This window comes from Ctenopharyngodon idella, chromosome 23 (assembly GCF_019924925.1).
Source record: "Ctenopharyngodon idella isolate HZGC_01 chromosome 23, HZGC01, whole genome shotgun sequence".
NCBI lineage: Eukaryota > Metazoa > Chordata > Actinopteri > Cypriniformes > Xenocyprididae > Ctenopharyngodon > Ctenopharyngodon idella.
In genome coordinates this window covers 25,394,481-25,406,769 of record NC_067242.1, presented here as the reverse complement: position 1 = coordinate 25,406,769, position 12,289 = coordinate 25,394,481, and the positions used below count along the sequence as shown (strand labels likewise).

General features: G+C 39.8%; 1 protein-coding gene across 2 annotated transcripts in view; it reads right to left on the bottom strand.

Annotated features, from left to right (window-relative positions):
• LOC127506300 (rho GTPase-activating protein 21) overlaps nucleotides 1-12,289 on the bottom strand; it is a 121,056-nt gene that overhangs the window by 93,371 nt on the left and 15,396 nt on the right. The window contains exon 1 of one of the 2 annotated variants that reach the window (XM_051882647.1): nucleotides 11,033-11,515. The exons of the other annotated variant lie outside the window; for it this stretch is intronic. Within the exon in view, the coding sequence (XP_051738607.1) occupies nucleotides 11,033-11,116 (84 nt within the window). The 5' untranslated portion in view covers nucleotides 11,117-11,515. Of the gene's footprint in view, nucleotides 1-11,032; nucleotides 11,516-12,289 lie in introns of those variants that run through there. 2 annotated transcript variants of the gene reach the window in all.

Sequence of the window (12,289 nt, the reverse complement as noted above, 5' to 3'; positions counted from 1 at the left end):
TAACCAATGCATTTTTAATAAAGGCAAACAACAAATAATTTTAAAACAAAACAAAATAAATAAAATGTAAACAAATCTTTTCTTATATTTTATATGAAGATTAAATAAATAAGTGTTAAAGTAACTTACATTTGCACAATTCTGGATAAATTGAGAAACTTTTGTTTTAAACAGATCACGATTCTGAATGACAACTAAACGAAAAAAGTTTGGATGTATCATTCAATGACTCGCTCATAAATTCTCTTGTTTCATTACTGGATGAATCAGTGTATTTGAAAGAATCTGTTGAATGAAAATTCAACGTCAAATACATTTTTTAACAGTCACTTGTCGCCACCTGGTGGTGAAACAATAATATCGATAAATGCGTCATTTTCAGCGCCAAGTTTCTTTCAGGAGCTGATTTGCTCTATTTTGATCGATAACATAAACATTAGTATTTACATCTGAACTATAAACTTTTATCACAGTACTTCTGTGATAATTTGAATATTTGTAACAGAAATAAAGGTACTGTGTGGTTGAAAACACTGTTTGTGCAGCTGTTAATACCGACATGACAACTGCTCTCTAAAGACGAACTTTGATCAACTGTAAGACGTAAGGAAACCATGAAACTGCCACAAACGAGCTGACATGTCCGTTTTTATTTACAATCTCTCGTCACCGGCAGGTACAGCACTTATTTTCATGTGTTTGTGTGTTTTGATTTCACGTGGCGATTGCACAACTGAACTCCACAGCAACATTTTTTGTGTGTCACTCATAGTGCGTCTGTTTGTGATCCAGGGATGGAGCGAGCTTGAGAGTTGTTCATGAAAACGAACTTCATGTCTGTTTACATTTTAATGCATTTAAGTAAAACTACATCGAGAGTTATATTGAACATTTTTTTCTATCGTTATTGATTAAGACGTACCGTCGATAAATATCTTTATTATCATTTACCGTTTTATCGCCCAGGCCTACGCGGGAGAATTGTTAATAAAGTAGGATCGCGTGGGTGCTTGAATCGAGATTGCGATCTTTTTACGATTAATCGTGCAGCTCTACAACATGACTGCAGTGGTTCAACCTTAATTTTATGAAGTAACGAGAATACTTTGTGTGCAAAAACAAAACAAAAATAATGATTTTATTCAACAATATCTTCTCTTCTGTGTCATTCTCATACATTGTTTATGTCCAGAGCTTCCAGGTTCTACGTCAGAACGCCGACTCATTATTGGCCGGTTTCTGCGTCAGCATCACATGCATGCTTCGTGCTGCTCACATGTTTAGCTTTGGCCAATACTGAGCGGGCATTCGAACGTAAAACACAGAAGCCTTCACTGTGCTTACCGCGTCACCTGCGTAAGGATAATGACTGGAAATATAAGAGATTGTTGAATAAAGTCATTATTTTTGTTTTGTTTTTGCACACAGAAAGTATTCTCGTCGCTTCATAACATTAAGGTTGAACCACCGCAGTCACGTCAACTGTTTTAACGATGTCTTTAGTACCTTTCTGGACCTTGAAATTGTTGATTATATTGCTGTCTATGGACGAGTCAGATACCTCTCAGATTTCATCAAAAATATCTTAATTTGTGTTCTGAAGATGAACGAAGGTCTTACAGGTGTGGAACAACATGAGGGAGAGTAATTAATGACAGAATTTTCATTTTTAGGTGAACTAACCCTTTAAAACTATAGGGTCATTTCATCTCAAATCAACCAAATTTCAGAAACTTCCCTGGCTCAAAGGGAAAGACAAACATAAATACTAATGAAAGCCAAAATATTAAATGTCATGGATGAGTATTTATTGAGTAATCCACTATTTTGTAGAGGAGGGTCAAAATGACAATTTTCTTCTGAGATTTGGAGCCAAATTACAGGGGGGTAAAAATGACTTTAAAAAGATGGCATCATTATTTTATTTGGTAGGCCCATTTTACAGAGATTGGTAGGCCCATTTATTCAATGTGTTGACTTTACAGTGTTAACTTTAAAATCTGTTTCCTTACAGCACCATGGTGTATGTCATGGCAGTGTCACGCTTTATATCATAAAAATAGCATCCCTGCTTCATGGTACTGCTACAATAATTTTTATTAAATTGAAATCAAATCCAAACTGTGTATGGCTGTAGTATATATGCGTTCTGCCGTGTGGTTTCCCTCCACTGCAGGTGGAGTGGGTGGAGTTACCGCGATGCATCACTGCCGCTCTGAATCTCTGGCCTTCATGCTGCATGCTACACTACCGTGCACTGTTGCCATGGTAACCGCATCCTCTTTGACCTGTGGTTGTAATGTGTACGTTAAGAGAGAGCGATCTGGTATATATAAATGCATGTGTGTGTGATTTGTATTTCGTAAGTGGGTGGGGGCGGGGTTTGAGGAACACAGTCATAAAACAACCCCTCCCACCCTGAACCTGCCCCTCTGATGCCTCCTCTAGCTCCGCCTCCTCCTGCCTGCATTGCACCAAAAGACCTGTGTCGTTTCACAGGAGACGTCTCACATACTCTCTCTCTCCTGTTTCACATTCAGAGCGTGTTAAACCCTGGATAACAGCACACAGCAGAGGAACACACACTCCTGAGTGACAGAAAACAAGTGCATCTCCACCATTAACGTCACTTACATGTTTGAACAAGAAAGAGTTTTTTTTTTTTTTTACACTGTTACACCAGTGCCACAATTGGACATGTACCCAGGTATTCTTTGAAGTATATATGAGGTAAAAACTATTAAACATGTAAATAATTATGGGAATATATCAGCAGATCATAACTGCATCAAGCGTGATGCAATGTATGATTTTATAGCGCATCCCTAATGGCATAGTACCTGATACCATCACTGTACCATGGTACCACCACAGTACGGTTTTGTAAGTGTTTATAGAAGGTATTTTGGAGGCAGTAGTTTCATGTTGTGAAAAATAGTATTGGCACAAAATATGGAAAGAATATTTGTGCTGCATTAGCACACATTGATTTTCACTGCATATGGTAATGTACTTTGCTGTGTAGTGTCAAAGTGAGTACAAGCATCAGAACCAATTAACTGCACAGACTCGTCTATACAGAAAACATGAATCAGATGTCACCTAGCCACTATATAATAAGTTACAGTGGGAGCGCCAACTGCTGGATGTCCTAATAGGAAGTACTGTTGTTCAAACATGTCTTTCTACTTTGAACAAATCAGTTTTCTTTCCACTAAAAGGCTTACTAAAGGATTATGCAATGAAAGTCAGTGGGCTCAAAAACAAACACTGGATTACTATTTTATTCTATTGGGGGGGGGGGGGGGAACAGTCCCACTTACGACATTTATCGGCCAAATAGAAAAACGTATCACTATTGCGATAATTTAAAAAAAATGCCAAATATCAGCCGATATACACTATATTGCCATAAGTATTGGGACAACCCTCAAAATCATTGAATTCAGGTGTTCCAATCACTTCCATGGCCACAGGTGTATAAAATCAAGCACCTAGGCATGCAGACTGCTTCTACAAACATTTGTGAAAGAATGGGTCGCTCTCAGGAGCTCAGTGAATTCAAGCGTGGTACCGTGATAGGTTGCCTCCATTTGTGAAATTTCCTCACTACTAAATATTCCACGGTCAACTGTTAGTGGTTTCATAACAAAGTGGAAGCAATTGGGAACAACAGCAACTCAGCCACGAAGTGGTAGACCACGTAAAATCACAGAGCGGGGTCAGCGCATGCTGAGGCGCACAGTGCGCAGAAGTCGCCAACTTTCTGCAGATTCAATAGCTACAGACCTCCAAACTTTGTGTGGCCTTCAGATTAGCTCAAGAACAGTGTGTAGAGAGCTTCATGGAATGGGTTTCCATGGCCGAGCAGCTGCATCCAAGCCTTACGTCAAGTGCAATGCAAAGCGTCGGATGCAGTGGTGTAAAGCACGCCGCCACTGGACTCTAGAGCAGTGAAGACGTGTTCTCTGGAGTGACGAATCACGCTTCTCTGTCTGGCAATCCAATGATTGAGTCTGGGTTTGGCGGTTGCCAGGAGAACGGTACTTGCCTAACTGCATTGTGCCAAGTGTAAAGTTTGGTGGAGGTGGGATTATGGTGTGGGGTTGTTTTTCCAGGGGTTGGGCTTGGCCCCTTAGTTCCAGTGAAAGGAACTCTTAATGCTTCAGCATACCAAGACATTTTGGACAATTTCATGCTCCCAACTTTGTGGGAACAGTTTGGGGATGGCCCCTTCCTGTTCCAACATGACTGCGAACCAGTGCACAGAGCAAGGTCCATAAAGACATGAATGAGTGAGTCTGGTGTGGAGGAACCTGACTGGCCTGCACAGAGTCCTGACCTCAACCCGATAGAACACCTTTTGGAATGAATTAGAGCAGAGACTGCGAGCCAGGCCTTCTTGTCTAACATCACTGCCTGACCTCACAAATGCGCTTCTAGAAGAATGGTCAAAAATTCCAATAAACACACTCCTAAACCCTGTGGAAAGCCTTCCCAGAAGAGTTGAAGCTGTAATAGCTGCAAAGGGTGGGCCAACTCCATATTAAACCCTACAGATTAAGAATGGGATGTCATTAAAGTTCATGTGCACGTAAAGGCAGGCATCCCAAAACTTTTGGCAATATAGTGTATCAGTCACCACTACTCATTTGTATAAAGTTAAACTCAACTGCTCAACCTTGTTGCACTGCCAACAGACAACATAGCTCATGTCACCTTAGATACACAACTCTCAGCGAAACTAAATGACATCCAGTTGGTGCACATTGCTTTGTGAATGCTTCCTTGGTAGTACTATACAGATAAATTAGTAGATCTTAGCATGTTTATTCAAATAACCAATCTTATTTCTCTGTATATAACAGGTAGTTGAGCAGTTTCTTTACACATATTAAGCACACACATACTCAACTGCTGCATTACATCAGTTGCACTGCACACACACACAGATAGTTGTGGTTCTCGAACCCTTATGCAGGAAGTGACACATAAAGCAGCGGGTCCCACAGGCCTGTGCAAATGAGTCAGATATAGAGTGACCTCTGTACAGTGCCAAATACTGGCAACCAAACCAATGTGTCTTAGCCAAAAGCTGCGCTTCTCCACTGCAGCTGATCTGGAGGTTTTATGATTCCCTTTCTCGTATCAATGGAGATAATTGTGTGGTCTTGAATTCCTCTTTATAAACCAGAGCACAGGGCACATCACAGCAGCAGAGGCACTTCTCTCGCTATCACTCTTCCCAGGCATCAGGGTGAAACAAACGGATTGTGAACTCTCTCTCGGGAGTGGGTGGAGTGAAATTATGTCAGAAAATGTTGAGTTATCCATGCACAATCTGCCTTTGATATCGTAATCCCTCTCATGTCTCTTCCTTACACAGATTTCTATCAGTTCGCTCTAAGTGGACACTGCTAGCGGGCTTTTCCGGTTTTCCTATCACAGATCATGTGATGGGGCCTTGTAAGAGTTAGTCTCACATAGCCATTCACAGTTTTTGCTGTTGTTGTCTGCAATTTCATACTGAACGAGAAGATATACATTGCAAGAGGAACAAACATTGCGACTATATAGTATGAATGTGTGTAGAACAGTATGAATGCAATTCGGATGTACTACATTGACAATGTTATCACAGTCATGTGACTTACAGAGTCAGCTGTGCACTTCACAGCCATTCACAACTCCTCTTCCATGGCTTCTTGAGATACTAAAGTGTCCATCAGATGAGCACTTCAGAATCTTACCGGAAGTAGTAGGATCCGGGTACTTTTCACCCACTGTTTAATGAATACTATTCATTCAGACATACTACCCATTTTACATACTATGTCGGTAAAGGATTAGCTCACTTTCAAATGAAAATTACCCCAAGCTTTACTCACCCTCAAGTCATCCTAGGTGACTTTCTTCTTTCTGATGAACACAATTGGAGAAATATTAATAAATATCCTGACGCATCCGAGCTTTATAATGACAGTAAGCATTACCAAACGAGTATGAGCAGAAGACAATGCTTCTATCCACATCCATCCATCATTACCATACTCCACACTGCTCCGGAGGGGTTAATAAAGGCCTTCTGAAGTGAAATGATGCATTTGTGTAAAAAAAAAAAAAATCCATATTTAACAAGTTATGAAGTAAAATATCTAGCTTCTGCCAGACCGCCTTCCAAATTCAAGTTACGAAGAAAGTGTAAACTGGCATCACGTCAGTTACACTTTTTCCAGAAGTTGAACAGGGAAGGCGTAGGACGTATAACGTAAGCTTTATGAACTGCGAGAGTTTTACACTTTCTTCATAAGTAGAATACAGAAGGCTATACAATGTTATTGATTTCCATCATTTTTACAGATAATAAATTGTATTTACCTGTGAAAACAAACCTGGAAAGAGACGTGAGGCTTCGAGGAGAAAAACGAGAGATTCTTCGTGCATTCCAGTGAATTATTAATGGGATATATCGTAAATTATATCAGGAGAACAGACCACAAATGTGCAGTATGTTGTCCTTTTTCATATTAGTACAGCGGTATGCAAAGGGACAAAAGAATAATCACGAGGATAGAAAGCAGCGACTGAAAAGAGCTCTTGCCATAGATATTCTTGTTATAACATGTTACGTTAAAATACCAAGCGTTACATTATTCTCATGATGTCTGAAAATAAAACATGAAAGAAAAATGGACAGCTCATTCAGTCAAACTGACAGATAAGCTTTATTTGTAGGGCAACCTTATGATTTGAAACGATTCGTTTCAGTCTTTTTAAATGGAAGTTCCCCAAACTGGAAGCACAACCCATAATTCGAAACGCAGTAGGCTAGTCAGGAATAAGGTGGATAAAGTTCAAAAAGGTTGAAGCGAATTACAAGGGTGTTCGCAGTGGGCTGTGTTTACATTAATCTTGCGTCATAAAAGTATTCTGAGCCGAGGTGCAAGTTTATTTAACCACTTACATGATTTAGCCGAACCCACAAGTGCTGTCCAGCAGTCTTCTTCGTGAGCATTTGAGTGTGTGGTTAAAAACTAGCCTAGAGCGCCATCTGCTGTTAAAAACTAAGCTCAGAATCGAATTGAGAGAGAATCATGATACATTCAAAAAATATCAGAATCGATCCAGATTAATTGTATCGCAAATCAAGAATGGATGTATTGTCCCAGCCCTAGCAACTACTACTTTGATGCTGCAAAAAGATGATAAAACTCATCCATATGTATTGAGCGGTTTAGTACACATTTTCTGAAGAGTCACAATCACTTTGTATGACGAACAGATTGAATTTAGGCTTTTATTCACATATAAACATTAAAGCTTTAATCCGTAGTTTTGCCTCTTTGTCGCCATCTCTGTTTGAAACCTGCAATTGCAGTTGTTTGCGGAATTATTATTTTTACGCGCATTGTGCCTCGGTGCGACTCCTCAGCGCGGATGAATCTAATGTTTGCTGTCAATCACCACACTGGTGTGGATACTGTACTTAGGAATCACAGATTGTAGTCTTGGAAGTATGACCAACATAAGAATTTTCAACAGAAAATGTCATCTGAACAAGTAAGTAACATGTCTGCTACTTTTGTTCTGACTGAGGGAAAAAATGCATTACAGTAAATCGCGCTGCCAAAGTTAGTCATACCATACAATCCGCCATCAAAATGATTATTTTTTGCAGCTGCTGTGAGAAAAGGCTGTGAATGATCCTTCTCACATGCGATATAGCCTACTAGCTGGGACTCGTTTACAGATGTGACGCAATGGCGCAGAGACAAACGGCGACATGCTCAAATTTCCCGCGGAAACCCACCAGTACCACCCAAATTATAAAACATTATTACAAGCTTACCGTTGTGAATCGGGCTAAGGTAAGGAGATAGTTTTGAACACTGGCTGGTTATGTACATTCTGAAAAATTGATTTTTGATAATTTTTAACCAAAAAAAGTTACGGACAGCTTTAATCAGCGAACATAAACAGAAGCTCAACCATACTTGCTTGACGCATGAGAACAAACCTCATTGGTTCTTGCAGAAGCTCAAATGTGCTGCGTAATACATGAGAATGAAACTCATTGGTTCTCGCATGTCAAGCAAACATGCTTAGGCTTCCGTTTACCACAACTGATGTGTGATGTGTGAGTAAATGATGACAGAACTTTCATTTTTGGGTGAACTAACCCTTTACATATTCTTGCTGCTGTCAGTGTCATTAATGTTAATCAAACAACAAAGGACAAAGAAAAATTATTTGTCTTTATTTATATTTGAGAGTTATATTAGTTAGGCTAGTAGTTGTGGTATGAAAACTAGAATCGAGAAATTTCACTGGTATCTGAAATTTGGTGTCATAACCTTATTCATGAAGGTTGCATGGGTCAAACACAATGAAAACAACAACTATTTTAATTTATGTATTTATTACTCTTTTTTTGGCAGGGCAAGTAAAAATTTGAACCACTGGCCCGAAAAAATCCTTAGCATTTAACCCTGACTTGACTAAAAAGCTGAGTACAATACAATGTTATACAAAGAGCCATGTACAAACTACAGTCACTCTACTGAGAAAAGTTAGTAGCGTCACTATTCTTAGTTAGTTGCTCCCAGTACTGTGTGCAATATGCATCGGACGGTCCGTGAATGGGCCTGAAGCATGAGGCTATGCAAGAGTGATCTCAAAAGGACAGAAGGTGAAGCCCACAGGCAGTATCATTAGAACAGACACACAGCCCCAGTGAAAGTAAACCAGCTCAGTCTGGAGTCTTTCTCTAATGCTTTAATTCCCTTCAGATCCTGTTCACAGCCCTTCCCATGCTCTATACGTTTCTTCGGGGTGTATTGTCAGGGCGGGTGTGATGCGAGCGTGAGCTGGGGCCACAGTTACACAAAGAGCGGGGCCCCTCACCCTCAGCGGAGCAGGTGGGCCAATTAGAGTCCCCTGGGCCTCCACAGATGCTCCCAAAGACCTATATAATTGGGATCTTCACTGCTGGGCTGCTATGAATTATTAATACGCTTTATGAGGGATGTGATCGGTCGTCGTAATGATGAGACTAGCAGACATGCTCATTTAACCACAATGAACTGAGTTAAGACAAAAAACAACACAACGGGACGCTCTTCTAACAGATTTTGGCCCTTCTGGAAGGTTAAGGATTTGCCCAGCGTGGGGCGGTCATTTTTTCCATCCGATGACCAGGTGCTGGAGTGTGAATACTGAATATCATACTGCAGCCTTAGCACAAAGACTGTGTTCATGGCTCCAAACAGAGGCCCGTCAGTCCTACATGCTTGCAAACAGTTTCAGCAGAGCTAAAATTAAATTAGTTCAAGGGGCGAAGCAAGTAGGCACTGCTGAGTTAGAGCCGACACAGCACGACCCGCAACTCCGATCACACAGAAAGACAGAGCTGGACAATGATTACAGTCTCTCACTTGTCTTTCTATGAGCTGCGTGCCAAATGAACTTTGAAAAGAAGCCAGAGATGTATGCACACACACACACACACACACACACACACACACAAGAAAGCTTGCACCAGCTATGTGCTGGGTTTTGCAGTTTGCCAGTATCAAAGAAGGTATCAAAATAAAACTACAATACCAACCATTATTTTTCATATTTTAGTACTAAATGACAATGTGCTGCTATTTCGGAGAGTAAAAAAGCATTGTTGTCGATTATAGTTACTAAGATAATAAGTGTTAAAGGAGTAGTTTTATACTCATCTGCTTTCACTTTCAGAAGACGCATAGCATGTAAGGACTAAAGAAAATGTCACACTTTACATTAAGAAGCTAATGCTAATAAGGTTCTGTTATATGATGTGCAGACGTATTTTGCATATTCATTAGTCTTTTAGTTTAATATGCATCAACCCAATAGGTTAAAACCTTTTCCTCAAGTACCTCTTCATCAAGATCAAACTTTAAATGTGCTCCTTATAACTCATATTATATTAAATAGCATTCAAATGAACATTATTAAGTCAACAACATTGTGCATATGCTCTGACTCTCATTTATGGAAAATTCTAAAACAGTATGCTCTTTATACTAGTGTTGTCAAAAGTACCAACTTCGGTACCAAGACTGAAATTTTAAAAACGTGACGCTTTAAGCACTGTTGAGCGGATTCGTAACCACCTCTGATTGGGCATTGTGTTTAAAGGCTCATCAGATATGTCTGTGATTGGCTACAATGATCAAAACGGGAACGTTTGAAAGCACACGAAAGTGTTTGAATTTGAAAGCGGGAGCGTTTGAAAACAGGCGTCTATCAGCAGATGGTCTGCTGATAGATGCCTGCTTAAAAGCACATTAAAAGCATGCTTCCATGTGTATCTGTGCATGCGCTCGGTGAAAAGCAATATTGATGTCTATTTACAACATGTTTTTGAAGCGTTGATTGTTGTAGCCAATCACAGACATATCTGATGAGCACATGAACACAATGGCCAATCAGAGGTGTTTACGAATCCGCTCAACAGTGCTCAAAGCGACACATTTTTAAAATTTCAGTACCGACTTGGTATCGCGTTCGGTACTTTTGACAGCACTACTTTATGCAGAATATTTAGTTTTCTAAATAATCTGTAACTGAAAAATATAATCACACTGATAATAAGTCATTTTAATTTATTGACAGCCCTAATATTTCAGTCAAAATTTTTGTTTCATAAGTTTCATCATTTGTTTTTTCTAGCCATCGAGCCAGTTCTACTAAGTGCACATTATCTAGACATTTACCTGAATTGAAAATAAAAACTGGATCTACAAAACAGTCACGAGTGCTCTGTGAAATCAGACAACTCCATGTAACCAGTTCTGCATTCCCACGCTGCAGGAATACACTAAGTTATTCTTGGTATCAGACAAGCATTTCCATGAGATAAGACAGAGAGGGCTGCCAGGGTCAGAAGGAACTATGAATATCTGTAGAACAATGTGACTCTTTGACTGGAGATACTGTGCATTTTAAAAAGACATGCACACTAAAATGTATTTCATGCATGGAGAAAGGTTGCACAGACCTGACTGTTAAAAGCACAGTAAAGGTCACATATCCGACTCCATTTGTGGCTGATCATGCAGTCCAGAACTCTTAGATGAGCCATGTCATTAGTCCTGATAAAGATGGCACCCCCAAGCCCACCTGTGCCCTAGTATCTTGTATTGCTGGACTCTCCGGTTGGTCCCTTGGAGCCTGCTCCTGGCACAAAGGTGATGGGGGGTGTGAGGAAGTGAGAGCGTTGCGTTTGAGCCCATCTGTGTGCCCAGCAGGCACTCCATCAGCTAAACGCATCCTTTCCACAGCTCATTAGTGCTGGATTAATAATGCATACGAACACCAAAACAAGAAATCCACCCAGACGTCCGCAAGTTCTGCTACAATGATCCAAAGAGAGGAAGGTGATGAGACCAACAAGGAGGTTTGTATCCCTCTGGTGCTCAGTATTTAAGAGTAATCAGTCTCTCCCTCTTCTTCGACTCGATCGCTCCATCTGTTCGTCTTCTTGCAGTGCTGAGTCAGGTAGCACTGCCGCAGCAGGCTTAACCCCTGGATGGGGGAGACAGGACTGCAAAAGACAAATCGTATCCCGAGGAACTCTAAATTCCCTACTGCTTTAAAAAAAACACTGCAATACTCTCACGCATTGCAGAAAGAGAAGAATGAGGTTGAAGCAAAACGACATTTGCATGTCATAGAACATGTCGCGAGACTAGCAAGTGTGAATATGCTTTCAGTACGGAGTTGGCTGAATTGTGTACAATATGCACTACTTGGGGCAATTTTATTATTGACTTTCTAATGCTTGGCAAAGCAAGCATTAGGCATGCACGATACTGGAAAAAAAAACTGACATTGTGATATTTTGTTTTTCTGCAATATATATTGCGATATGAAAAAAAAAAAAATGTTCACCAGATGACCTAAATAGCTCTATTTGGAAAGAATTTTTCATTCTAGGATAATTGGGGTGATTTTGTAGGTGAGTAAATATGCATAGAAAATAATGATAACAAATTACAAGCATAGATATAAATATAATACAACAAATATACAAATGAAATAAATAGTGATTTATATTTTTCCAGGTAAGTCTAACAGTATTCAGGTACAGAAATTGAATAATCAAATGTAAAATAACACTGCATAGTATAAATTAATATAATTAAACTGTGTTAAAACTACAAAAGTGATTTTTCTCTTTGTCTTTTGTTGTTTGATTAACATTCATGACACAGAAAGCAGCAGGAATATTAGGCTGCTGTCACTTTAAGACCGA